At 42.5% G+C, this 27,829-nt stretch overlaps 2 protein-coding genes across 3 annotated transcripts; one reads left to right on the top strand and one right to left on the bottom strand.

The window, feature by feature from the left end:
• Positions 1-424: 424 nt before the first annotated feature.
• LOC118116525 (synapse differentiation-inducing gene protein 1-like) lies at positions 425-9,216 on the top strand. Its single transcript, XM_035168262.1, has 4 exons — positions 425-845; positions 2,731-3,213; positions 7,549-7,686; positions 8,368-9,216. The coding sequence occupies exons 2-4, from the start codon at positions 2,794-2,796 to the stop codon at positions 8,524-8,526; spliced, it is 717 nt and encodes a 238-aa protein (XP_035024153.1). The 5' UTR covers positions 425-845; positions 2,731-2,793; the 3' UTR covers positions 8,527-9,216.
• A 9,017-nt stretch (positions 9,217-18,233) lies between these two features.
• Positions 18,234-24,816, bottom strand: vsx2 (visual system homeobox 2). Of its 2 annotated transcripts, none has more exons than XM_047341713.1 (5): positions 24,139-24,816; positions 23,683-23,767; positions 23,043-23,166; positions 19,659-19,839; positions 18,234-19,204 (listed from the first exon to the last, which is right to left on the bottom strand). In XM_047341713.1, exons 1-5 carry the CDS (start codon positions 24,572-24,574, stop codon positions 18,885-18,887), a joined length of 1,146 nt encoding a protein of 381 aa, XP_047197669.1. In that variant the 5' UTR covers positions 24,575-24,816; the 3' UTR covers positions 18,234-18,884. The 2 variants fall into 2 exon arrangements, with proteins under 2 accessions (XP_047197669.1, XP_035024205.1); XM_035168314.2 differs by having other exon boundaries at positions 18,234-19,267; positions 24,139-24,798.
• Between the last annotated feature and the right edge of the window lie 3,013 nt (positions 24,817-27,829).

The following is a 27,829-nucleotide window of genomic DNA, read 5'->3' as shown; positions in this document are numbered from 1 at the left end:
TGCATGTTTTAGATACATATGTCACACCTGATCCTTTATCTCTGGTCTTCATTATAATGCAAAAATTGGAAAGTTTCTTAAACGCTCTGAACACATAAATGCAACACGTTTTGTTTATAGCCTCCATGTTTATTTCCCACATTCCCCAAAGCACTTGATGCACCCAGGTTGGAACAATGACTGCACATTGGCCTTCTCTTTAATATTATAAGATCTCAGTGGCTTGAGATACTAATAGAATTGAATTTGTTTGTCTTGTTTAAGTCAAAGTGCAGTGACTTCAGGACACTATACTCTCCAGAGTGTGCAGAGTGGAAATAATGCTCCATCATGTGATCTGAGACATATTTCTTCCACAGCAGCTGCTCCACGGATGAGGTGTTTATGTAACGCGGAGTTAAAACAGCACCACTGGGGGTGCCAACCAGCGCAGGGGACACCACTCTAAAGACTGTGGAGGAAGACAGCCGAGCGAGGCGAGCAGAGTTTGGAGATGTCACATCCTCGGTCGGTGATGGAGTTTGCAGCGCGCACCACGCAGCCAATCCCTGCGCGAGCTGTTTGGAGCCACAGCTCAGCGCTGAAATGCTGTGCGTAAAAATCTACCTGTCAGACGCAGCGGCGGTGCCACGGCGGCCAGAGCTCAGCGGGCAAAGTCCTACTCTTCCCCCACACACAGCCGGAATAACTACACCTCTAATACCGCGTGTTGTGCTGTGCTGTGCACTGGACTGTTTCCTGATAAAAACTGATCATGTGAAGTAGGAAGGTGTGTCCGTCCGTCGACTCTCTGATGCGCCGAGGAACGATGCTCAGCGAACCTGCGGGAGGATCTTCAACCACAGGTAAGAGGATGTTTATTTACCAGTGTGCCAACATGTCCACTGGCTGTTATTCTGCAGTGGATTTGAGATTTCTATGTGATAGAAGTCCTATAACATGTGTGAGAGAAATATTTATTCTGTGCAATAAAAAAAGATGTGATGTCATCAAAATAATGAAATAGTGCTTTTTTTGTGTATATCTCTCTCTCTCTCACGCACACATTGTTTATAAGCTGTAATAAAAAGACGAAAACAGAGGGAGAAGAAGGGTATAGGAGGAGAGAGAGAGAGAAGAAGAGGGAGCTCATGGTCATAAATGATATATTCCAGAGGACATTACATTGACTTGACCTTAACCATATAGTTACTACTTATGCTTAACCTTATTCTAACCTTAACTTAAACCTAAACCTTAATCTAACCTTAAACATGAAGGCACCTTAAAATTTAATGATTTACTTTATGGGGACTTGCTTTTTATCCCCATAAGGAAGATACGTCCCAATAATGGGACAGTGTGAACTGATTATGGTCCCCACAACATGAGGTATACCTGGACCACACACACACACACACACACACACACACACACACACACACACACACACACACCTAGAGTGAGATAATAAACTGTAATAAACAGACGGAAACAAAGGGAGAAGAAGAGGTGGAGAGAAGGAAGAGGGAGCATATGATCATTCATAATAGTGGCGGCTCAGCTCACACTCACATGTGCTAAGTGCCCATCTTCTCATGTCAGATGAATTATTTGTGGGGGTGGGATGTGGTTTTTGTTGTCTAATGTAGTGTGTAATGGAATTCCCTGCTACCCGCTGAGTGGCTCAGCCTTAGGAGCATGTGAGAGTGGAGACCGCTGGACACAGTGTTGGAGACAGAGAGCCTGAAGTCTGTCTGTGTGTGTGTGTGTGTGTGTGTGTGTGTGTGTGTGTGTGTGTGTGTGTGTGTGTGTGTGTGTGTGTGTGTGGTGTGTGTGGTGGGTGTGTGTGTGTGTGTGGGTGTGTGTGTGTGTGTGGGGGGCTATGGCTCTGAGAGAATCACTAAATTTTCTGTGTGTGTTTCAACCCCTTGGCCCATTTTTCATGACAGCACCTTGGATGAAAAAGCATGAAATGACTTTGACTTGATCGGCTACTTTTCCACTAAAATCCGAATTACTACACAGCTGCTCCAGGGGCTTTAGTCTTATTTCATCGTTAGACCTGGGATGAAAGATTAATTTGATCATTTAGATTAGATTCAGATTTAGATTAGTAAATGGATGAGGTCTCTGTGGGCCAAGAGCAAATGACCGCTGGCGCCGGATGGCAAATGCAAAACAAAATAGTTTATTCGCTTTATCAAATCCGGACGTGCTCGGATCACTCAGTCTGTAATTGGTGGACTTGTTACCTCAACGACTGCCTCTTCTTGCCTTTTACATAATTTTTATATCCGATCTTCCACTTAATTTTTCAGACAGTTGCATTTGAAAACATTGAGGAGTCAAGGAGGAAAGTCCACAGACAAGTCAGAATAATTAGTATCCACTGTGAAATACAGCAGCACCTGCCTCACTTCCCCTAGTTGTTTAATATAGGCAGCTGTGACAAGTGGGAGATTTTGTCTTCCTCTCTGCATGTTTATATGAGTCTGTGGGTGGGAAATGCAACAGTTGAACATACACAGCAGATGGTGATTTTAAGGCCCACACTGCTGAGAGCTTGTAAGAGGAAAAATGCTGAATGCAAGATTTCCTGCAGTGAATTCATGTCCGACAGAAAAGCACATTATTACTAAAAACAGCTCATACAGGATCAGTCTATTTTCACAGGTTTGTGCCATGACTGAATTAAACTGCTGTGTCTCTCTCATAAGGTTTTATCATTCTGCTCTATGTGTTTTCCAGCTGCCAGACTGCTAAATCTCTCTCCATCCTCTGATCCGCTGGACGTCTGAACCTGCCACCATCATGGAGAGCCTCAGCGAGCTCCAGAACCCTCTGCTGGACAAAAGACACGCGGTCCACAACGACTACCAGGGCTACCAGTGCGACTACCCGAGCCAGCCTTACCAGGACAGCCTCATCGGCTACTACTACACCGGGACTAGTGGCAAGCATAAGACTCAGCAGTTCCTGGACGCGACGTCCCTGCACCTGGCAGTGGAGGCCTTCTACCGGCCCAACTTCATCCTGTGCAAAGACGACGTGAGCCTGAACAGCAAGGACTCCAAGAGCGAGAGCTTTGAGACCACGTTCACGGAGAGCAAGGACGCTGTGCATGATGGAGTGTCCGCAGAAAACACCCTGGACAGTGTACAAGAAGAAAAAGACATGAAGATCCAGACGGTGTCGTACGAGGTGGAGGATGAGCAGGGTCCTGAGTACGAGGTCAGAGGTTACTCGTAACTTATTCTGGAGATGTAGGCACCTGATTTATGGTCCCTACAAGCAGCACATGTTTCTGTTGTAGTCTGATTGTCCTCTTCGTATGCAGAATGATAAATATATATGCTTCGCCACTCCTGCTGCAGGTTACAAGGGAATAATTACTGTACACATCAGAGATCAAATTGAAGCAGAGCCGTTTAGCAGCGTTTGAGGAATTTGAATCTTGAGTCGCGACATGAAATTAAAGGCATTTCAAAACTCACTCGTAACTGTCAAGGCCATCCTGCCGTGTATGCTGTAGTGATGCCTATATTACTTTTAGACTGCCAGTGTGATTCATGCTCATTCCTCACTCTGTCCTCCAAATTGTCAATTTACTGGAGTCTTTCAAACCTAGTGTGGGGTAATTGTGCGCTTTTGTTTTATAATTACATTCTAAAGAATGATGATTGATTCGATCTGTCCAGCTGATGTTTTTCCAGGGCCTTTAACTACTCTTTCAAAAAGAAAACCGTGGCAGAAAAAAAGAGCAAAGTCTGTTCAGAAGTGGAAAAAAATCTAATTTCATCCAGGGACGCTTGTGAGACACCCAGGGCTCTGAGCTGGCACAGGAAGAAGTATAGCACTCTGACCGGGCTGATGATTGCGCCAGCGCTTGTCACTCGGAGGCCTGGCAGATAGATAGAGACATGGCAGCGACCGCCATTAATGCCATAAGTAATGCCGTGCTTTGAGGGTATTAAGCTGATGCATGGCTGCTGGATCAGGTGAGCCTGCGGCTAAAGTTATTCCATGTCAATTCAAAAGAGCAAATTAATGTGATGAAGAGCGCTCAGATAAACGCCGGATTTCCAGATGGAATATGAGACTTTTTACTCAGCACCTGCGTTTCTTTACATATTCCCTTCCTGTGTGTGTGTGTGTGTGTGTGTGTGTGTGTGTGTGTGTGTGTGTGTGTGTGTGTGTGTGTGTGTGTGTGTGTGTGTGTGTGTGTGTGTGTGTGTGTGTGTTTGTGTGTGTGTGTGTGTGTGTGTGTGTGTGTGTGTGTGTGTGTGTGTGTGTGTGTGTGTGTGTGTGTGACTGTGTGTCTCAGTGCTAAAACTGATAATCCTTTCATTAGTGAAGACAAACACACGTACATGGAACTAGATTGATTTAGGAGAGGATATTATTACAACATACGGGTAGAGCATTTGTCACGTGTGTGAAAGCATAGCAGCTTTACGCCATCTAACTAAATAACACAGAGGACTTTCAAAGATGTGAGGAATAAAATTAAGAGGGAGGAAGCAAAGCTGTGGGAAGCTTCATTCACTTCCTTAAATTCCAGGACATAGTCTGTGGCAGTTTGTATCAGGTCGTCCCATAGTTTGCCATTAGACTTTTGCTAGTCTCGTCTCAGATGAAGTCTCATCTTATCATCTCTCTCCTAATTTTTGCAAAAGACATGCCACCGTTTAGTTCACAAGATATCACCTAAGTGTTGCAATGTTTCCTGTGGTGCTGTAAACTGTAAAATGCTCCCACTGATGCTGTCTCATCGCCCAAGGAGTCTGGAGACAGAGAAACTTAGAAGGCTGGTGATTATTCACATGGTTTTGTTCAAACTTTTCAACCCTGTGGTGCTGTAAACTGACCTGCTGCTGCTGCTAATGCCTCTGGTGCTGCTGGGTGCAGCTTTCTTTATTGAACTTTAAAAGTGACCTGCAGTAAATGAACCGTGGCGTGTAAAAACAGGCTGCTGTAGCTGCACCACCGCTGCTGCACAAAGAACTGTTCACCTGTTTATTCAAAGCAAAGAGTCGGTCGGCATAGTCGTGAACATGCCCGTTGTCGTGATCAACAACGTCACTTACGCTGATGAGTCCCAGCTGACCGACAGAGCACCGATCATCTGTTTATTCAAAGTGAATTATATTTATATATCCTGTGTCCCCCGCACTATATTTTGATACTGCACTTTCTTAGGCACATAACAATACACATGCCAAGCATGAAGCTGTTAAGATGAACAATTCACAAGCTATGCGAGCCACAGACAGACAGCCAGAGATTTTAGAAATTATGACATAGATTATAGATGATTTGTGGACCACTGCCCTATAGTGTAGATCCACCAGTAGGGAAAACAACTTGGTGACGTAACTTTACTATAATAACTCCACAGCTAGTTTGTGTCAGCAGCTGTCTGACACCTGTGTGACAGAGGGAATATAAATTGCAGGTAACAAAGGAACATGTGGAAGGTGCCGATGCGATCGTCCCTGCCACTAACAGGGTGCAGGGGTCTCTTCGGCCCTGGAGTTGTCTGTCCCCCTGCAGACTATAACGAGGCCTTGCAGAGAGCTGTGACGAGGTTGTTAGAGGCACCGTGTCCCAGAAGAACCCCATCAGTTATATACTGGCCTCAGACCAGGCTGGGAGTGTGTCCCAAGCCGGCCAGTGTCGGTGTCCAGGAGTCAGCAGGACTCAATGCACCAGTCACTCAGGGCTGTTATCAGGCCTTTCTGCAAAGATAAAGGAGATTACTGCTGTTTGTGCTCTCCGGTTTATTCATGTGGTGTCAGATTATGTGGTTATGACCAGCTGCTGTTTTGATGGATCACACCCCGCTGTCCAGGTGGACTGTGCTCATAAAGCAGATAACAGGACGCCTCGTAATCTTTTCTTGGCAGAGGTGACAAAAAAGGTGGTTTGGGTAGTGTAACACTGACTTCTTCCACTTCTCTCTTACATCTCAATCAGGTTTGTTCACCAAAACATCTCAAGATGATTATATTCGACCCTGTGGTTTGGTAAATGCTGATCGGATTAGAGGTTAAAAGTGAGACCGATGCCCAGTTTGCTTGAAAACGAGGTTGTCTGTTCACAAACACGCTTCCTTTATTGTTTGCCCGCCTCCCTGACTCTTCTTTAATTACCTCTGAAATGGTTGCTTCAGTTCCTGCCTTACATATCGATTTCTATTTGGTGCCTTCCTCTTCCTCTTTGATTGATCCCTGCAGGCAGCAAGACTAACAAACGAAACCTGCTCTTTATGAGAGCAATTCATTTAGACAAGCATCCTCTGTGTCTCTGGGACAGCTGAGAGAAGTAAGGCCACGTCCTCCTAAAGGTCAGCCGTGCAGTCACTTTGCTGTCCTCACTGCAGGCACGATGCACCGACAAAATCTTAATGGCATTCGGATGTATGATTTATTAGCTCCTCTGGCCCTGAAGGTTTTTCTAAAAAATTTATTTCAGCAAGCAATCAAAAAAAAATTATATTTGGTTCATATCTGAAAATGTACAAACTGAAAATGCTTAATCTGAAGCTACAGCTTATAATAATACGTCATGTCCAACCACTAGAGGCAGCAAAACAAGAAAACCGTCAAAATAAAACCAAATGAGGAGTTTGAGTTTGGAGGCACATTACCGGGAGTCTGTTGAACACCCAGTGTCTGGGTGTAAGGAGCTGGGTGCATTGAGGAGTCTGGTTGGTTCAGGTCTCTCGAGCTCGAGACGCAATTTAGCACATAAATGAAACTGTCTTCTCCGCTGTTTTCCGCTGTCACCTCGCGATGATGGAACAATCCGTTAATCCCGTGTTATCTGTCAGGCCGCTCATGGGTGTTGACAGAGGCACGAAATCCTCTCTGGCTGGCTGAGCACATCCTGTCCTGGGTGTTTGTGGAACGAGTCCAGATACAGTGGCCTTGGGTGGGGGGTTGAGGTGGGGGACATGAGTTGTCAAGCAGTAGACTGCGAAGTATCTCCAAAATACACCTGACTCTCTACATGTGTCCGGCCTGACCACAGAATTATTTAGGTGTCAATCTCAGGAACAGCGCGCACAGCTCACCTCGCATTGTAGGAAAGTAGAGCCAGACAGATATGGATTTTTGGGGGGCCGATGCCAATGCAATATATTGGCTGATGACATTTTATAAAAATATTGGCAGTGATAACAAAAACCCTGTTCGCAAAGTAATTATGTTGAGACTTGATATTTTACAGTTTATCCATAAACTTCACTATAAATAGCCACAAATGAAATGAAAATACAACCAATATATAGAACTGGAATTAAGAAAAATGCTCATCCTTTCTGCATTATTCTGTAAAATATAAGTTTTCCTATCTGCAAACATGAACACAGATAGCTAGATGTCTGTGAAAGGATCATATCGGACAATCTTTATCGAGCCAACTGATAAATTGTCAGTCTCTATAAGTAAGCCTATTTTTGTCTCACTAAATGTTTTTCCACTGTAAAAAAAAACATGCACTAAGCAGTATCATCTTTTCCTTTCCTGACATTTAATGATTCTTTATCAACCCTCTGTCTTCCAGAGTGACAGCTCCAGTGACAGTGAGAGCGAGGACAACTTCATCGTGCTGCCCCCCCGGGACTACCTGGGCCTCGCCATCTTCTCCATGCTCTGCTGCTTCTGGCCCTTGGGCATCGTTGCCTTTTACTACTCTCACAAGGTAAAGGCTCAGGCACCTCACGCCTGTCATTAACTCCAATTACACAGTATTCTGTTTAAGGTCAGTGAGCACAAGCACTCAGACAAGTGCTACGGCAGCCCGTTCTCCACAGCATGACCCTCCCTGCAGTTGTTTCAGATGACTGACCGCATACATTTTGTAGGTTCAGCCCACTTGTCAGTCTTCTGTGTTCGCTCTAAGAAACCATTAACATTGAGGGTTTTGGTTCACAGCAGTGCGCTGCAATTATGTTATTAATGGTTTTTGTGTTCATAGCTGAGTAAGACCTCATTTGTAATTACAGCAGCATCTCAGGTTTCTCTCACATCAGCATCTTCCTGGTCCAAAAAGATCCAGCTCACGCCCTTCAACCTCGGACAAAGCACAGAATAGTGGCTTTGCAACACTGTCAAAAATAATTGCAGGGACAGTTAGAGAAGAAAATAATGTGTCAGATGAATAAATAGATGCCTGGCTCAATTTTTGATAAGAAACCAAAACACCACAAACAACACATTTATCACTGTCAGAGGTATAATGACCTTATTGCCATGGTAACTAATGGCTACCCAAGAGCATTTCTTGTTTTCCCTCTTTTAACTGTAGCTCAACACCTACTCATACACTCTGTGCTGATGAGTAACACGCCGGCTCATTTCGCTCTCTGCTTTGTTTTGTCAGACGGGCAAGGCCATCGCGAAGGGAGACTTCTCCAGAGCAGGGATGAGCTCCAGAAGAGCCCTGTTCCTGGTTGCTCTCTCCATTACCATCGGGACAGGGATGTACGTGGGGGTGGTTGTGGCCCTCATAGCCTACCTGTCCAAGCCTGGACACGTATAACACTGGACCGATGCAGCTCGCTTGGGGGGGAGACAGTCAGCGAGTGAGAGGAGGCAAGGTTGGATAGATTTTTTTTTGCCCTCCCTTGAAGGCATCGTGCCTGAGCTGCTGTCGGCTGTCTGCGAAAAGAAGCTATATGAAGAGAAACGACTGAACCACAGAGAGAAAAGAAGTGTGGATGGAGTATTACTAAGACTGCATATTGATCTGGACTGGAGTCTTTATTTGTGGGATAAGATATTCCACCACCATCACTGGAAGAAGAAATGACAGTGCCGAAAAAAGATGACTCCTCTTCTACAAAGACTATTCTGGACTTACTATATTAGAAGAAAACTGAGCTAATAACAGTAACAAACTACCTACCTTTTACCACATTAGTCCTTTACAGCCTTTTTATTTTACCTTTACAGTAAATATATTCTATGTCAACACTATTACACATTGTGTACTGTCCACTTTGTAAATGAATTTCTCGGAAAAACAGTGGCTTTCTATGTTTGTTGAAGGGATATACTGTAAATCAATGCGGGCAGTAAACACATGGAAGTGGACCCTTAACAGAAGGAGTACAAAGGTGATCGTGTGAACACAAAGCGGCTGAGCAGTGGTCAAAAGGGTTAGTTGTGTTTATTGTGTACTGTAAATTTAGTCAATAAATACATTTGGCATGAATAATGAAACATCCTACACCATGTCTCCTCTTATCCTCTTATCCACTGCGTCTTTGCAAGAGATTTCCCAGAGCGGTGAATCCCAACCAGAGGTATTTCTCCTCCAGCAGTTCTGCAGTTGCCAGGGGGCATGTGGAAAGCTCAACTAATTAACTCAAGAAATCTCAATTATACCCTCAAAAAATAAACAAGCAAATAGAATTACAAGTTGAGTGATGGATTTTTAGAATCTGCTCATTTACTAGAGTCAAGTCTCAGCAAGACGGTCAGCCATTGACTGTATATGTATACGTGTCTCTACTTCCTCTCACTATCCATAAGTGAAGCCAGAATATCCGGCATACGAATGCTCTCATCTTGAACATTTAGAACCAATAGCTACCATGGGATGGAGCAACGAGGGCAAGGTCCCGCCTAGATATGTGTTCAACCAATCGCAGTCAGTCTCAGTTTCATGCAGTTCAACCCCATTTTAATAGCATTAAAAACAAATTCATCTGAAAATGAACAAATCACACACAAGAACTACTCAAAATGACCCTGAGATAAAATGTATTTGATGTGAACTTTTTAGTTTTGGAATGCCAATAACAACTAGTCAGAAAGCAAGCAAGAGTTAGCTAACAGGAATGGATAAATAGTTTTAGCTAGCTAAAGGAAACTTAAAATTAAAAGCTGAAAAAAGTAAATAGTTGAAAAAAAAGACTGTAAATAGTAACCTAATGTATTCATTACTTTAAACAACTTTAACTGTATCTTACTTTTACAGTAAAATATTTTTTTTATGAAAATGAATGGATAAAATCATGGATATAGCAGAAACATCCAATTAGCCACCGTCGCTCAGTGCTCAGAACAATATTTAGCACAATTGAATGAATAGTATTAAAAAAAATACTGTCACAATATACACTGATAATAATAAACGATGGTGACACCACAGTAAGAACATATTTGGGAGATGATGGCTGAAGTCAAGGAGGGAAAATGGAGCTCAGCTCATGGGGCTGTCAGCTGTCAGCTTTAGAGAAAGTTAGAGAATCACTGAACAACATATGGATTGTGCTGTTAGAGAGGCCTGTCAGAGCGTCCTGTCAACCACAGCGTGTTCTATTGACCCTTTGCTGTAACTGGCATGGCTCTTCACTGTCTTCTGGCATCGCTGTCATCACTGCCTCGCCTTGAGGTGACTTTAGCTGCCAGAGAGCTGTGAGTGTCAGGAGCAAAGTCAGGAAGAACAGCACTTCATCCCCTCCAGGACTTGGAAGGACCATCATGCACGTCCTCTTCTCTTGCCCCCACCTGCCACTCAGAACGTGATCCTCCAGAGTCAGAGGATCCTATATGCTGAAGTATTGATCGCTTACCAGGCTCAAGATGCACAAGAAAAAAAGATTCACTACACCTATAGGTGATATAGGCAATGGTATATACATTACTGCATGAGGCTAAATGAAGCCGCAAAGTAAGCAAGTCAGCACAGCCTGACCCTTTCCTGAATTTGTCTGTTTTCTCTTTTGCAGCTTCTCTCCAAATCTCTAATGCATGAAATGTGGCTCGATGGGGGAGATGGGGGCGAAAGTGCCGCTCTCATCAATGGGAGCTGTATGGGGTGCTGGAGTGGGCTCACTCTCTGAGCGAGTGCAGCGCCGCATGTGTTTTCTCTCCTGCAATAGCTAGGAAGCTTCACCCACGCCTGCTCGCACATCGCTGGCTCAGACCACCAGAAGCAAGCTGATTTTATTAGTCATCCACCCCCATGTGAATAAAAAAACTTTCCAAGAGGCTGCAGCAGGTTGACTCGGAACTTCTGCAAATGTATGAACACCTTTTATTGCACCTTTTATTGCGTGTACCACAGTAAACAACTTCCGTCTTTTGAATTTATAATTACATTGTCTGTGCTGCAGCTTCTATATATAACTATCGTATCCAAAATCAAACCAAAGTCTGTTTTTGTCAAGTTTAACAAAGCTATATCCAAGATGGCACATCTAGCAAATTACAAAAATTATAAAATGAATGGGTCTTGCACACGGAAACACATTTCAGGAGGAAAAGCGACGATGAATGGGCTGAAACGAAACGGATAAGAAACTGAAAGGGGGTGAAAAGACAAAAAGACATTAGAGCTGAGTGCTACATCAATAAGGAGCATGATGCTCTTGACTGTTCATGCGACTGAAAGACATTTTCAGATGCTTATCGCTGCCTTGACAAAACACCTGTCACCCCTCACTGTGCAGGGACAACCGATGCATAAACAATATCTCCACTTGGTGTCCTTCCTCTGAAAAATAACTCTTATCTGAAGTGGTTGCAACAATTACAATAAACAAGGTGTGTATTATATCCTTGTTTTACTGAAAATAACTTTCAAATAATTATACTTAAAACTAAGCAGGAACCTTTTCAACGCACCACCTAAAACCACAATGGGAAGATAGAAGGGATGAGTGTGGAAAATGTTGGTTAATTTATAGAAATCTCTTGGCTCTGTATTGTGTGAGAGATCTTCAAATGCAAATCACACAGTTCATTTGGTAGATTACAGACATGTTCATGCGGTTTGAAGCTCATCCAGAGATCTTCAATGCAAGCAGATAAATTTAATGTATATTTGATTATTCCTGGGACCTTTTCTAAGTCAACAGCACCAATTGATGGAGCTACATTCATATCTGGCACTCTACAGAAATGAAAGGCAATGATCAAATAACAGCATTGACTCATACAGTCAAGACACAGTGATTCTTTCTTTTCCAAGCCTGTCTTAAAATAAGTCAAGTCCCCACATAAACCCCCGAAATATTTATTTTTCTTCCTGTTGTAATCACTCCTGTTCATTAGAGAAGAACTCTGCCAATTTTACACATCAGGCTCGTTCACAGATCCCAGGGAGCATATAAAAGGTTGCATAAAGCTTTTTTCTGGTTCTAGTGAGAGCCGTTCAAAAGCGGATAAATTGCCTCCAGTGATGCTGAGTCAGTGTCATTCGGGTCTGAAGACTATAAATTTAAAAGTGACAAAAAGCTGGGAGCAGAGGAAGAAAGAAGTGAGTTCACCATGGCCTTAGACTGGTAGCAGTATAAGACATAGTACCTGTATTAAGCTGTATATATATACTGTACTGAGGGTCGGCCTGTTAGGTCAAATTTGACTTTCTTGTTTTTGTTTGACGTCAATAACGTTCCCTCTTATTTCAGATCTCACTTCTTACCCTCATGTGTTTCATGCTGCCTTGGTTCGTATAGCCCCTCCCCCCTTAACATTGTAGTCTCTTTACTTTGTTTCCCCTGTGTCAGTTCGTCTTAGTTCCCTGGTGTCTGCTGTTGGTGTCTATAGTGTCAGTCTTCCCAGTATTGATTACTCACTATCGTTCTTTGACTCAAGACCCAACCCACACTCACAACTACTGGTCAAAACTATATTTGAATATAAAGTAGTTTTTAGCAGTGTAAAGTAAAAGTTCCATGTTCACTTTCCCACTTGAGTAAAATAAAGTAAGTACTTGCTTTTGAATATACTTCAAGTATGAATCTGAAAGTACTTGCTGAGTGTATTACTTCATTATGGATGAGTTTCAGGCTCTTAGGATTTTATTTCAAGTGTTTCTTCCTCACTAGTGATGCTGCTGCAGGGGGCGGGGCCTAATGTTACCTGCCGGCTCTGATTGGATCAGTGGACCAGAGTTGAGGTGTATTCAACTGCAACATGCAACTTCACCACTAGATGTCACTAAATTCTACCCAACTGACCCTTTAAGATGATAATACATCAGTACTTTCATTCAGGATTTAAATGCCGGACTTTCACCTGTAATGGATTATTTCTACATTGTTGTATTGTCCCTTTTTATAGGAGAAGTACTCAGATCTGTGTACCTCTTCCACCACCGCTTAGCTCTGGACAAATCTGTATTCACAACAGGTTTTCTATGGCACTCTCCAGCATGTATCAGGAAATGAGGACATCCCTACAGCACAACAGATGTCAGCATCCATCCCTGTACACCCCCTCTCTCTCTCTCTCTCTCTCTCTCTCTCCCTCTCACACACACACAAATACACACATCAGAGTTAAGCTCATCCTAGAAGAATTTCACACATACATGCTTATCTGCCCTCACACCTTTGTCCCACAGCAACAGGCCTATCTCTCGCCCCTCGCTCTCTCTGTGGCGCCCGGAAAGACACACTCTGCACTGATAAGAAACCTCACATCCTCATCTCCTGGCTTCACTTATCACTCTCGAGCAACAAGGGAGCACTGTGTATCTGCTCATGTTTCTTCTCTTCTCGTGATAAATACAGACCGGACACTTCACTCTCGTCTGCTATTCCTCTAAGCATCCTACAGGAGCTGTATTCTGAGATGCAATAGGTTTTTAATTGCATTCTGACACCTCACAGGGAGTGGGGGTGATATGGTTTAATTTTGGGAGGCAAGAAATATGAAGCAGGAAGTAATAAAGGCTGGTGAGATAATATTAAAGTAAACAGAGAGTAATATATTTTATGGTCCGTCCACATGACTGGAGCTGGCATGTGAAGCTGCCCACAGATGGCCTGCTGAAAATACCCAGTAATAGTGATGGCTGGGTGGTTCTGTTCATGGCTGCAGTGGACGGCTGCTGGTGCTGTGCCACGTGTCAAGTCCGACTTCAAGAGATAACCTGTAGCTATCCATTACTAGAGGAGTCAGCAATGACAGAGAGGAAACTTGGCTGAGCCGAGGCAGAGAAGGTTATCCAGGGACACAGAACTCCCAGCATGCCCTGTAATCCTGACGCACAATAATCAAAGAGCCTTTTTTTGGGGATAAATCAAAGAGAAAGCATCACTTAGGAACAGCTCAGTCATTTATGAATATCTAATATGGAGAAAAATAATAGTTCATGGCAACTGTTGTTATGCTAAATCAAATGCCAGCAGGTCAGGTGAGGAAATGAGATCCATTTCAATTTCCATTATTCACCGGCCTTGTTCCTTCATCTGTTGTCATCGGACTTTAATCCGTCATGATGAAAGAATGAAGTATCAAAAGGCCACAGACGTCTCCTCAGTTCAAGCAACCTAATCAAAAGGCTTGTGGGGATAAATTGACGTTATTATTACACAGATGGAGTGATAACACCTCAGACAAACTCAGAATACTGACGACACATGAGGTGATGATGATGATGATTCTGCTCGGCTGTGTGTGATCATCCACACAACATCTGTGGAAAGATGAACCTTGGAGATGAAATCAGCCCCCCCGGCCAGGACAGATCATTTAGCCGCAGTATCAATCCTGTCTCCATTAACCCACAGCAGACAGCCTCATCGCTGGGAGCTCCACCAGAGTGACGGGAGATGACAAATATTGATCAAGATATCAGATGATGTCTGCTTGAAACCTTGTGATATAAGCCTCCTCCTGTCAGCCTGACAGGTGGGAATCAGTGTCCTGATGCACGTGCATGTTGTTTTAGCACCGGGATTCACTCAGTGTTTACTGACGGTCAAATATGTGACTGTGAACCTGTGACTTTATTTACATTTACATTATGGTCATAATGGGGCTGTTTGATTCAGAAGTAAGCTCAAGGCTGCCACCATGTGGTTGAAACAATGCCCTTCTAAAAGAATTGAAGATAAATAAATGTTCTATTGAAAGAGGATACAAGAGAATTAAGAATTGAACTACTACAGATACAAATGCCTGCATATATGTATACTAGGAATATACACTATGTATGTATGTAAATAGGCTGGTGTTTATAAGCCTTATGTCTGTGTGTGCACTGTATGCAAATGCAAAATATCAAACACACCATGGATGACTCAGATGCATAGAGGTACCTTAATACACATATACGGTATAACACACAATCTGTTTATGCAGATGCGTACACATAATCTTCTTCAAATCATCTTTATATGGTGGTGTCTAAAAGGTTGAGACCACTTTGGGAAACAAGGAAGACAACCAGACCTGTGCATGTAGGCATTTGTGTGCAAGGTTGAAATTAGCTGCGATAAATTTCCACTAATAAAATGAATTTTGCAGCTTGAATTTAAGAGTTAAGGCAAATAAAATGACTTTGACAAAACAATTTCAGCATGAGGTCTATTTACTGAGTTTTGCGCAGCTTTAAACCAAATCAATTCGTTTTCCAGCTCAAAACCAAAACCTTGTTTTTGAGAATATTCGCAGAATGCAAATCATTTTTCAATTTAATATTCAAAAGTGGCCTTTTTAAAGTAAAGTGCATTTTATTTTTCACCACTGCTAGAAAGCTCAATTATATGACTTTACAATAAAAACATAACAAAAAAGTTGATCACAAATTGATTCTCATAGAAACAAACATGATGCATTCAGGGCCTCAATTTTTTTGGAATGGCTTTCAATTCTGTATTTTAAGAAAGTATCTTACTCAACATTTTCAGTCCTTAAAATTGTGGTGGTTTTATTTCAATAGTTTCTGAGTTATGCGGTTTGAGTTGAGGTCATAGCTTCACATTTGAACACATGTTAATTTATCATTATATTCATAAAATGTCCTAAAAGACTAAATCTATAAACGATAAATATGACTATTACTATAGGTAATATAGTAATGACTATTTCCTTGAATCTTTTCACGGATTCAGCTAACTCTGAAACGTCCTCAGGCTTTAGTTGCACTGATGACTCTGTGCAGCAGAGGGCAGAGCAGCACCACACACACAACACTGCTCTGGATGATAACTTCATCTTGTGTCTCATCTCCACCTAGCACGCAACTGGAGCCCAGAGCCTTCCCAAAATGATCTACATGCACTTAATCTCACCAATGAAATCATACCCCATCAAAAAGAAATTGAATGTTAATATTGCATTAGTGGAAATCTTTCCATAAACCTCCCTCTGATCTCCCTTTGCGTGGGTTGAGATGATCTTATGATGGTCTTCAACAAGCAGACTGTCCATCATAAGGGATACTGTGAATTACCTCCTCATATCCAATGTAAACAGCTTGATCTTCAGCAAATCTGATCTATCGCAGCCTTCTATTCCACTCTCAGAGGATTACATAGCTTTGCACTTTAGAGGAGTAATCCTCACTCTGGATATGTCTTGGCCTCAATAAGTGGACCGGAGCGAGGGTCTGTGGAGGCGAGGGCTCGGCCCATTACAAATCATTTTACTCACTCAGACTCAAACGGTTGTTGGGCTCTGTGGGAGATTTCTTGTTTAAGGAGGGTGTGGTAAATTGGATTTCTTGTTTGCTTCCATCTTAAAAGTGTGATCCTTGATTCCCCTGAAGTTAAAGTCTAAATATTGTTCGAACTGCTCCCAGCAAATCATTCTTAATTTTATCGGGTTGAAGTTTTAACAAGATCATGGCATAGAAGAGGGCAACAACTAGAAGAAGAAATGACTGTGAAGACCCCATACACCTCCGCCAAGGCCCAACAGCCCCTTAAGTTCAGTAAAGCTGGACCAAATTAAACAGACTCATAGATATCACTTTCCTAAATACAACAGATTTTTTCTGGGATTTTTTCAAGTTCTATGAATTTTTTCATATGAAATTGGTGAAAATGTCTGTAAAATCTTACAATGCTAAACAAAGTGAAAAAAACAATCTGGATCCACACCAAAATGGAATGGGAACTTTCCTGACCTATAGCACATCCTTTACTTTTGAGGTAACTCCTCAAATGTTTTTTTAATGCTGATAACTAACAGACAAACAAACAAACCAACAAGCGCCTCCTGGGCGGACGTGATAAATCCAGGAGAGAAGGAGCATCAAAATCATCCTCTATGGACCATGAATGTTCAAATATCGTGACAATCCGTACAATAGCTGTTGAGATATTCCAGTGAGGACCACGTGGAGTGACTCTTTAAAGACACATGTAGCTAACACGCTAAAAACTGATAATCACTCACAGATAGCGCCACCTTTTGGTGACTTAGGAAGTGGACATTGCAAGTAGCTGAGCTGCAGAACAGTGAGAAGGAGGACCAATGAAATTAGCTTTCAACCAAGAATAACTACAGGTTCAAGGCCCAGTGTGGGTGTCACTTTATCGACTGGCATTTACCTGAAACAAAATATTGAATCACTGTCCACTCTGGAGATCGTTCTGTAGCAGATTTCAGAATATATCCACAACAATTTAGTCTGTAACAGATGAAGATGGATGGTTTGTTAAGGTTAAGTCTTTTTCAGGTTTAAGTGTAAAACAAAACGTCCTTTATGTTGAAGAATGGGCTCTCCTCACAAAGTTACCCTTGGTAAATGTTCCGTCGTCAAATGTCTTGTAAAATCAGCTCAAAATACTCCAATCACATTTAGTCCTATGTTCAATGCCTCAACATTTATTACCCTGACACACTTTCTCCATTGGGTGCCACTATGGTTTCAAGCTGAGATCCATTCTGTTCAGAGACATGCAGCAGCATATTGATAATGACTTTTTCTTGCTGTCTTTTAAACAGGAGTGGAACTCACTTGTTCCAGAGGCCCAAATAGCTAACTGAAGATGAAGTGTAAAATCTTACCTGGATTAGGGCGAATGCGAACACATAGATGTGCTGTAAAGTGGAGTTCAAGTGGCCTAATACAAAGTTTAAAGAACAGCCTTGGGGGGGGGGGGATTGCCAACATATAAAGCTGTTAGACTTGGGCTAAGTATTTAGATAAGAGGATGAAACAGACTGTTGGCTGCTAATAGCATCTATTAAAGTGACTTTAAATCAGGCTGAGTTGGGCCTGCTCATACGGGGGTTCTCACTCTTTTCTCCCGTCCCTAAAGCACCGGTCCCCTAGTTTAATCTGAAATTGAACGCTCTCAACTGCGACGGATTATAGGGACCAACCCGAGCATGCAGCCGGGGGACTGTCTCCTAATGAGCCCAGCCAGCGGAGCATCAAGCGACAACAAGGGCAACTTCACGCTGGCTAAGAGTTACAGTAATGCTTTGACAATCACATCATTTGTCACAGGTATGAAAGGAACAGTGGAATAAATAGACACCGAAAACACCACATTTAATAAAAGGCTATTTCTATTTTTATGCTTTGTATTTTGAGTTATACACATTTGGAAATGAATACACAAACATTTTAAAGACTACAAGAGAAAGAAAATTATTTAAAATTGTGCCTTAGTGAGAGAGATTAATATATCAATTTTGTACAGCGCGATATAGGACAACATTTACTTTCTGTCTCTTAAAAGAGTACTGTCGGTGGGATGGTTCTTATTTCAAATGTCACCATTCACTAACGGTACAAGCAACATTAAAATGAACGTCAACAATGGAACATATAGACCCTTCAGACACTGACTGCTCATTGGTGATTGGTGGTTCTAATTGAAATATTATAAATGTTATAATGGATAAAATTTGACTCATCTGACTCTGTATATACACCAATATGTGTTGGTTCAATCTTCTCTACTATGCACCAGAAACAACGACTGTGAGTAAACAGCAAGTTTGGGAATAAATCAGATAAAAGTGCATTCGCGGCAGATGAGTTTCCTCCTCCAGAAAGTCCAGATGCGGGCCAGTTCAGAGAAGTCGATGAAGGATGACACTCTGCAGGGACACTGTGTTATGTCGGGGTTTGTCCGTACACATGCTGACAGCAGCCGGGCCACTGCATCCACTCAGGAGAATAACTGTCCTCAGTCTCTATGGACTTTTCTCCTCCTCTGCTGGACTCAGTGGGGGATCAGTGGCGTTCTCCTCGGCCGCCTGTCTCTCCTGTTTGCCCGCCTGCAGTCTGTCGTGAGAAACCGTCCCCAGCACTTTGGCACTGTGCTCCTGTGCCTTGGCCCTGAGTGCAGCAATGCTGTTCTCTCTCAGTTCCTCTTTCGAAATGGTGGACTTGCCGTCTGACCTCTTTTCCTCCGCCTCAGCCTCCTCTGCCCTCTGAGAGCTGGGCTGCTGGGGCTCGTCGCACTTTCCTGTTGCCGGGGGAACGCCTGTCTCCATGGACTTTTTGTGCATCCCTGCAAAGAGTTGCGGGTATTCAGATTTAGAATTGCGTCTGTTGATTGGTAAGCCATCTTGGACTGAAAATAGCAAGCAAAAATAGTTCTGGTTTAGAATATAAGGTCTGAATGGACAAGGGTAAATCATGGCCAAGGTAGAAGATAAAAATATTTGAATGTAAAACAAAGTCTGTGCTGAATTGTCTTGGGAAGTTTATTTGCTTTAAATGGTGGTTAGCAAATGAGAGCATCTACTGTACTTAAAATAAAAAAGGCAACAGATTCTGCATATACACTTTCACTCAGTCAACAGGAAATTGAAAACTCCCGTCACTGGTGTAGAAGTTATATTTATGTGTGAAGAACTTTAAATCAACCACATACAGAAGGTTGTAAATAATTTAATAAGCTTGATTCATATGGTTTAAATGCTCTTTACACATAAAACATTCAAACAGAACGTCAGCCTCACCGAGCAGCCAGGGAGCGCAGGACTCCATGATGCCGTCCTTGGCAGACTTGAGGATGGACTCAGGCAAAGGGATGGAATGCCTCACCATGGCTCCGTACAAGCCATACTCCGCCATGACAGTGCTGCGGCCCCAGCACTTCTCCCTCTTCCTCCACTTGGCTCTGCGGTTCTGAAACCATACCTGTGACAGGAAAACACATCACTTCCGCATTTAGTGCCGATAAAACCGATATAACGGCCGATACAAATTTTGTAATATTGGCAACGATTCCCAAGATATAGAAAGAAATGGAATTGAAGCTTGATATTTTACAGTTGAACCATAATTATTATAAAGAACTATATAATATTTAAAAAGAAAACTGTAGAACTTGGATTAAGAAAATAATAATATCTTCTAAAATTCACACATTTTCTGCATTGTACACTTCTTTGTAAAAAATGTATTGATTAATTTCAGAAAGATTTTATAATAATAATCTACAATTTGTTATGGATAAAATTCCTTATGCATAGAGACGCAGAGAAAGCATTTTTCTGTATTATAAATTCTATATAAAAAAAGTTGACCTTAATCTATAAATGATAAACACAGATACTGATAACCCTCACCCCAAATGCAACTATCAAGTAATTATCTGTTTATCCTGTACAACCTTTAGAAGCAGTACTGCAGCTTCCAGCGAGGGAACTATGTGGCTGTAAATATTGGATCATTGGAATCAAACAGATCAGTTTGGCTGAAGACACTCATGTTCCGAGCTTAACGTTTGATGTACTTTTAAAAAACTATTTCTACAACGATCACTCTTTTTGACAGTTGTTTTAGTTGGAGATGATGGAACTAAACGTGACTGGTGACCTTTAACCTGCGATGGCCAGAAATGACTCATAAGACTGTAGAAGCCTTTCTGGCTTCAGAGAAGTTTGGATAATCCCTTCATTCCAGGAATCCCTTTTATAAGCCATTGAGTTACAGCTTTTTATTCGTACCGTGTCGGTCACTACCCAATATCTCCATTCAGTGCGATGTTCTTTTTTAAGTGTTGTTGTTATAGTCCATGTTGTATATTTGTTGGATGTGAACGCTGGCTGCAAATCAATGAACCTTCAATGAAGTTCTCAATTTATTAACAATTAATAAATGATGACTAATCCTTTACTAATCAGTTATGAGCTATCATGAGTATGAGTTATAATGATGCATTCATGAATGCTGGTAATCCATTAATAAATGCTTCATATTTTTTTTATTAATGGTCCAACTGATGGTATGGGCCAATTAGTCAACAACATTTCTTACATGAACCCAAAGCTGTTTATATTAATGGGTTTTACTATATTAACCATGCAGGAGCCATTAGTTACCAACCCCTAATGAAAGTGGAATGCATGTGTTTATTTCGCTGCAACTGTATTTCCACATTTCAGTGGTTATTCTAAAGCTGCACGACCCATTCAGTGTTGATTCAGTGTAACTTGAGGTAAAAGTTGACTCAGTGCATTGATTCCCCATAATCCCCTGCTCCAGGTGTGAGGGATCTGTGGCCCCTGTCAGGCCTCATCTGCAGCTACCTGCTGCATGAGAGCCATTATAGATGCTTTGACACATGCAGAGACTGTGACCACAGCTGCTGAAGGCCCTGCAGGTTATCCGTCAGCTCAGAGAGGGGCCACATTGATTGTATGGCACAACACAGGACTGTTAAACACTCTACTTAGGCCCCTGTGATGGCTCCAGGAGGAAGAGGAGGGGGCCAGAGAGCAGACAGATATTAAATTGAAAAAGACCGAGCTTTTCCCCCCTCCTCCTCCTCCTCCTCCTCCCTGGTAATTCTGATGATAACCCTTATTTCATACAATATACTTTTTTTCCTCCCTTTTTTAGAGGAGAAATTGCTTCTCTGCTGCTCAAAAGAAACCCGGTGAGGAGGAGCGACCCTGGGGCGCGCCGAGGCTGATTGAAAAATAAGTTAATTTCGGGCCCAATCGATGGCGGCCAGGCGGGCAAATATCACGGGAAATTAAACTACCGGGACTCCCGGGAGCAGCGCTATTGACCCGTGCTAATAAATTCAATGTAGTTATTTCATTTGAACTCCCTCCATGCGTCTGTGCAGCAGCAGCAGCCTCCAGAGCTGCTCTGATTTAACTAATTACACTCAATGAGAAAATTGGGTGTTAATTTTATTTAGGGTACAGCAGAGCCCTCCGAGGCTTATTTATTTATTTCCCCCTCCTTTTTTTTATTATTATTATTTATTCACTGTTGCAGCCCGTTAATGAGAATGAGATTAAAAAGGCAGCCCGGGCAGATGGATGGTGCAGGTCACACCGCAATCTTCCTCCGCCTTGATAGCTTGATTAGGTCGTTAGGCTCCTTCTCCGAGAACAAATTGTTTCACATCCAACTATAGTGCAGGCTGATGAGAGATTATCTGTCCTGGCGAGGATGCACCAGCAGCAGCAGCGGCGGCAGCAGCAGGAGGAGGAGGAGGAGGAGGAGGAGGAGGAGGAGGAGGGAGACAGGGGGAGACAGGGGGAGAGAGCGCGGGGCTCTGGTGATCGATCTGCGGCCGCTCACTCAGCCTGTCCCCCGCCTGCAGACACAGGCAGCCGGCGGCCTCCTCTCACACATCACCGCAGGTTATTAACACCGGTGACGGACGAGCCGACTGCATCTGGACCTACAGGTGCTTATTTATTAGGTGAACCATTAGAATAACCGCGCAAATTAATTGGGGTTATAATTTTGGGGAAACTGCAAATCCAGGTTTTAAAAATGCTGTTACTGATCACAAGATTATCTGATGCTTATATGATACATGTGCAAGGTGCCATTTTAAATTTATATATACGAAACACTGTGCTTGAACTCTTTAACTGCCTTTATTGGTTTATATTAGCCAGATATTTTTGACATATATTTGGCTGAGAGCATCTCAAAAAGAGTACAAACATAACAATGATATTTATTTAAAAATATTTTAAAACCATTTTAAGGAGCTTTTTGCGTATTTTCTTATTATCATTCAACCTAATTTTAGCCAAAAATAAAATAAAAACGGCCAAAGTGTGTTATTTCTTGCATAATGCATTTCTTTAGGGCCACAATTGACCACAAGTACTTATCTTGGAATGTAATGAGAACCATACAAGACTTTATATAATTCATATAAACTGGATTTAATGAAATTAAACCTCCCTAAAAAAATCATACCCTTATATTAATAAAAACCTCCCATGTCAAAAATAATAAGGAATAGAAAAGCAGAATGGTCCATGCTCAAACACCAGAGGAGGAAAAAAGCTCCTGTTTGAATAATATTTTGAAGTAGTATTATATTTTTCTCCTAAAAGCACAGGAAGCCAAAGAGCAGTTACCTGTATCCGGTCCTCAGGTAGCTCTGTTTTCATGGCCAGCATCTCTCGGGCGTAAACATCCGGGTAGTGAGCTTCATTAAAGGCCTTCTCCAGCTCCTCCAGCTGATAGGAGGTGAATATGGTCCTGCAGGAAAACATGGTGTCGTTTTAAATAGGACAAGTTCAACATGGAGCCTATTGTGCCAATAAGGTGCTGCAGAACATGTTTAAATTTAATTTTAAATGATTCAAACGACAGTAAAAAAAACACAGTAGGAATAAAAACACACATGCTAAGAACAATGAATATTTAGAAGGTGGAATAATCCCCATCTTTTAATCATTTAGGTCTTTAAATGAATCCATTTGAACTGCTGTACCAAACCATGTCAGAAAATAGCCTAATATTTAAGAACAATAATGGAGGAAAATCGGATCAACCTGTGACTGATTTATACAAAATATTTGATCAATAATTAGACTGATTTATTACCTGCATCCAAATAAAAACACAAAGAGCAATTATCAACATTGCAAATGTAATTTTCGTGAGGTCAGATTTTCTATTGAAGATAAACACATGGTGTATAAATAACAGGGAATTCATTCATTTCCTTAAAACAATAACATTATTAGCCTGTGAGCAGAAACATTGACTGACCGGTGACGTCTTTTCTTGCGTTTCTTGCTCTGACTTACAGATGACTTTGAGAGTTTTCGTTCATTTGAAGATAAATCCTCAGAGTCTGGATTTAAAAAAAGGAGAAAATACAGAGGATAAACAAAGAGATAACAGCATTTATCATAAATACACTGCTGACACTGACAAAACAATCCTGTGTATATTAGGCTTTGTATTTTAAATATTACATTTCAATGAAATAACAATAATAATAATAATAGGACAAATAATGAAGGCTAAGCATGATAATAAAGTGTAAAGAAAATAGGAAATACATGAAAGGTAGCTTGTTAATATGAAAAACACAAAGATCCCATTGCAGTGGTTGTAATATTTAGGCTATTATTATTATCCACTATAAGTAATACTTATTATTATCTTAGTCTAGTATTATACATTATATTATATTATAAACACAGTATTACTGGGGCTCACCTGAGCTGGCAGACTGGCTGATGTCCAGCGGGCCTGCGGACCTGCTGTGCGGCTGCAGGTGAACATCCTGTGCGTCCGACAGCACCGTCTCCAAAAACGCGGGCTGGCTGTAAAACGACGGAATCCCACCAGGACCGATTAATCCCATCCCGACACCCATACCCAGTCCCATGCCGGCGTGGCCCAGCACGGACCTGGCGGCGATCAGGTGCGCCCCGGCCGGCAGCGAGCCCAGCGCGCTCCTCGGGGCCGCGGACGGCTCCTTGTTGAGCCCCAGGATCTCCTGGATGCCGAAGCCGGTGCACCTGGGCGGCGGGTGGGTCGCGGTGCTCTTCGGCGGATGGAGGCTGCTGCCGCCGCCGCCCGCAGCCCGAAGGGAGCTTTTCTCCGAGAGGTTTAAACTTTCCGACAGCACGGAGCCCTGCTTCCCCGTCATGGTGATGATGATGCTGCTGGACTTGGCCTGTTTTCTGCGTAATGTCAGCGTCTCTCAGGCTGGTCCCCAGTGCATGGTCCTCCCACTAACACACACACACACAGGAGTCCTTCAGAATACGCCGCTTTTATCCAACAGGTCCATTCCGACCAGAGGCAGCAGCCTGCAGCCAATCAGCTGCGAGCTTTCAGGATTCCTGTGGATCATGGATGTTATTATCCGCCCTCCAGGAGACATATCTGCATTTACACTGGAGTGTACGGGCACACAGGAGGAGAGGGTTCGGGCTCCAGAGAGGAGCGAGATGTCTGCGAGGCTGCAGGAGGAGAAATGCTGACAATGACAACTGCATCACACAAAAGAACCAGGATATTTGTACAGACTTTATAATAAAACTGCATTATCTGACTATTTCGATCTGTTTTGTTTGCTCAGGCCTGCACACTGATCTGTTTTCACACCTCATACACTTTGAGATGCTGCAGGTTTAGATGAAATTACCTCAATCTCCCAGAATGAATCAGTATGTATTACCTCACACTCTCACACTCACACACACACACACACACACACACACACACACTACATCTGTGCCCACGCAGCCACACGCTCACACACACGGATGGATAATTGATCTCCAGATGCCAGGGGAAACTCATCACACGCAAATCAAAGGCCCACCTCCCTCCACACCAAAAAAAAACAACAACCATGACAGCTGGACGATATGGACCCACTCTGCTGCACGGTCCTGCGTGGCACTAATCCCACAGCAGCAGCAGCTATATACCACTAGTGAGCAGATTAAATAGGAAGTGATACAGAACATGGGCCAGAAAAGGAAACTATTACATTTTCAACTGGTCTTTATCTTTTATTAACAATTATCATTTGACATCATACAAATAATACCAAAAGGCCTATGCTACTTACAATAGGCCAATAACAATAGGCCTAATGCAAACTGTGCTGAAGTCCTTGAAACAATATGCTGGTTAATGGCTAATTAAAACTTATGATAATAATACAGGCCTAACACTTCCATTTTAACATGAGATACATTTTGGCAAAAACAAAAAAAAACCTTTCCACATCAGGAAGTTAATTAAAACATTTATTAGACTAATATATTGAATACAGATTGTATTTGCATTTTAAGTTGGCATCTGTTTTTGGATGTAGGCCTATAATTAATTCATTACTATTTTTCTAGAAGAATAAAGATGCAGACCAAGGCCAGACATTCTTCTTGGTCTATCAGTGTCAGTCAGGTAATGTGACTGACATGAAACTAATTTTACAAAGGCTATTTATGGTGAAAATTCAAATGTGTAAAATTATGTAATTATATATTGTTTCCTTAATTGTCCTAATTGCTAGTGGCATCATTTTCATGTTTATTACATTTGTTTTGACATCACACGGTGGAAAATTGGTCCATTTTGTTGATTTGGATTGCAGCAATGTTTACTTTGCACACTTGCCATGTACACACATTGCAGTGATAACACAATAAGCCTATTAGGAAATCAACTGAAATAATAAACACATTTTACAGAGCAAAACTAGGAAAAATGCTGGCTGATGCAGAAGGACGTGACACAACGTGACTAAATAGTTTTAAAAACTACATGAACTGTGACGGAGACTTGATGCAAACTGAAGCCTCACACGTTCATACTCTACATCAAACAGGGTGAAGGGAGCTGCTGATTAAGAAGGAGAAAAATATTGCTGCTGCAATTAGTGGTTGGCCAGTTGAAAGTAATTAGGGCCTATTTAGTGGAAATTCTATTAATGAAGAAATCAATGTTATTAGGATATGCTAATGACACATCGGCCCGCTGGGATCCAGTCATTTATTAACATGGAGGGGTGTGAGTCAGGCTGACCCGTCAATTACAGGCGAGTCACTGCAGCCGCTCTCACTCCATCATCAGTCCTGCTGCAATCCATATCTCCCTCTCTCCTTTTCTGTTTGTTTGTTGACACTTTCTCCTCTTTCTCTGTGTGACTTCTAATAATCCATCTCCTGTGCAAATGGCTGATTTACATGCAGGAGAGAGGCTGCCTAATAAGGCTCTAGATTAAGGGAAGATTTAGCTCAGTCATTCGTGTAGATTGGGTTGCCCATCAAAGACATGCAGGATCTGACGGCTGCAGATTAAAAGGCAAACAGCTGTTGGACATTTTTTTGTTTATCTGCCTCCCCCTCTTCGCTTCCTTCACTTTTCCTGCTCCTGTTCCTGGCATCTTTACAAAGTGTCCTCAAACCTTTGTAAAAGCACATGTTAGCAGCTCAGGTAAACTTATCCAGCCTATAACCTTCAAAAGAGGTCAAACGCTGACAAAGAGCTGAATGTAAAAAATAAAATCCGCCCACTGTAATGAATATCACATCCTGCTGATGTGGCTGCTAAAGCTTGAAACGCATCGGTGATAATGAATAAGCAGACGACTTGTTTATGAGCAGGAAGGTCACGGCAGAAGTGGAAACACAACTGAATACATTAGGTGGTCTCCAGCAGACACAGACCATTTCTCAACTCATCACATTCATCCCAGATATGAGCTTCTCTTCATCTAACAGAGGTGGATTCAGTATCTTGTTCTTTAGGATGAAAGTGTTGCAAATGTACTCATCTGCGCTCAAACACAAAGACAGAGAGTGATTTTCCTCCTCTAAAAATCAGGATTAAAAACCTGTTTGTGTGATTCAGTCTCTGCTGAATCAAGCGGGACGCTCGGAGCTGAGAAGAGGCGGCAGGGAACCTGATGACAGCACACATGTGGAGCCGAGTCAGGGGAAAAAACACTGAAGCACAGCCAGGGCCTCATGCTTTCCCCAAAGCACTTGCAGGGCGTGATGTGATGCCATGTAACGCCCCCTCCCTCCCTCCCTCCCTCCCTCCCTCCGCCTGAGGAAAGAGTTTGCAAGCTTTCTCATGGCTCCTCCACAATGGCATGTTTGGAAGCTGCCCGTCGACATTGCTTAATTAGGCGAGGAGTTGATTAATTTGTACTAATTGACAGCTAATTTAAGGACTGGGGGCACATCGGATTGACGTTTATAGGGGAGCAGAGGCTATGTGAGGTCAAGGCAGCGCACTGCGGATGGATGGATGGATGGATGAGCTGTGACCCCCCCCCCCCCCTCCCTCCCTCCCTGTCTGAATATGGAGGAGCAGCTCTGCGGGGACTGACCCGAAGAGGCTGCTCGGCTGCAGGGTGGCTGCTGAGGGTGACAGGCAGCCA

The sequence above is a fragment of the Hippoglossus stenolepis genome, chromosome 10 (genome assembly GCF_022539355.2).
Source record: "Hippoglossus stenolepis isolate QCI-W04-F060 chromosome 10, HSTE1.2, whole genome shotgun sequence".
In the NCBI taxonomy this organism is placed as follows: domain Eukaryota; kingdom Metazoa; phylum Chordata; class Actinopteri; order Pleuronectiformes; family Pleuronectidae; genus Hippoglossus; species Hippoglossus stenolepis.
Note: the sequence above shows the minus strand (reverse complement) of the source record. Positions and strands in the feature narration are given on the sequence as shown.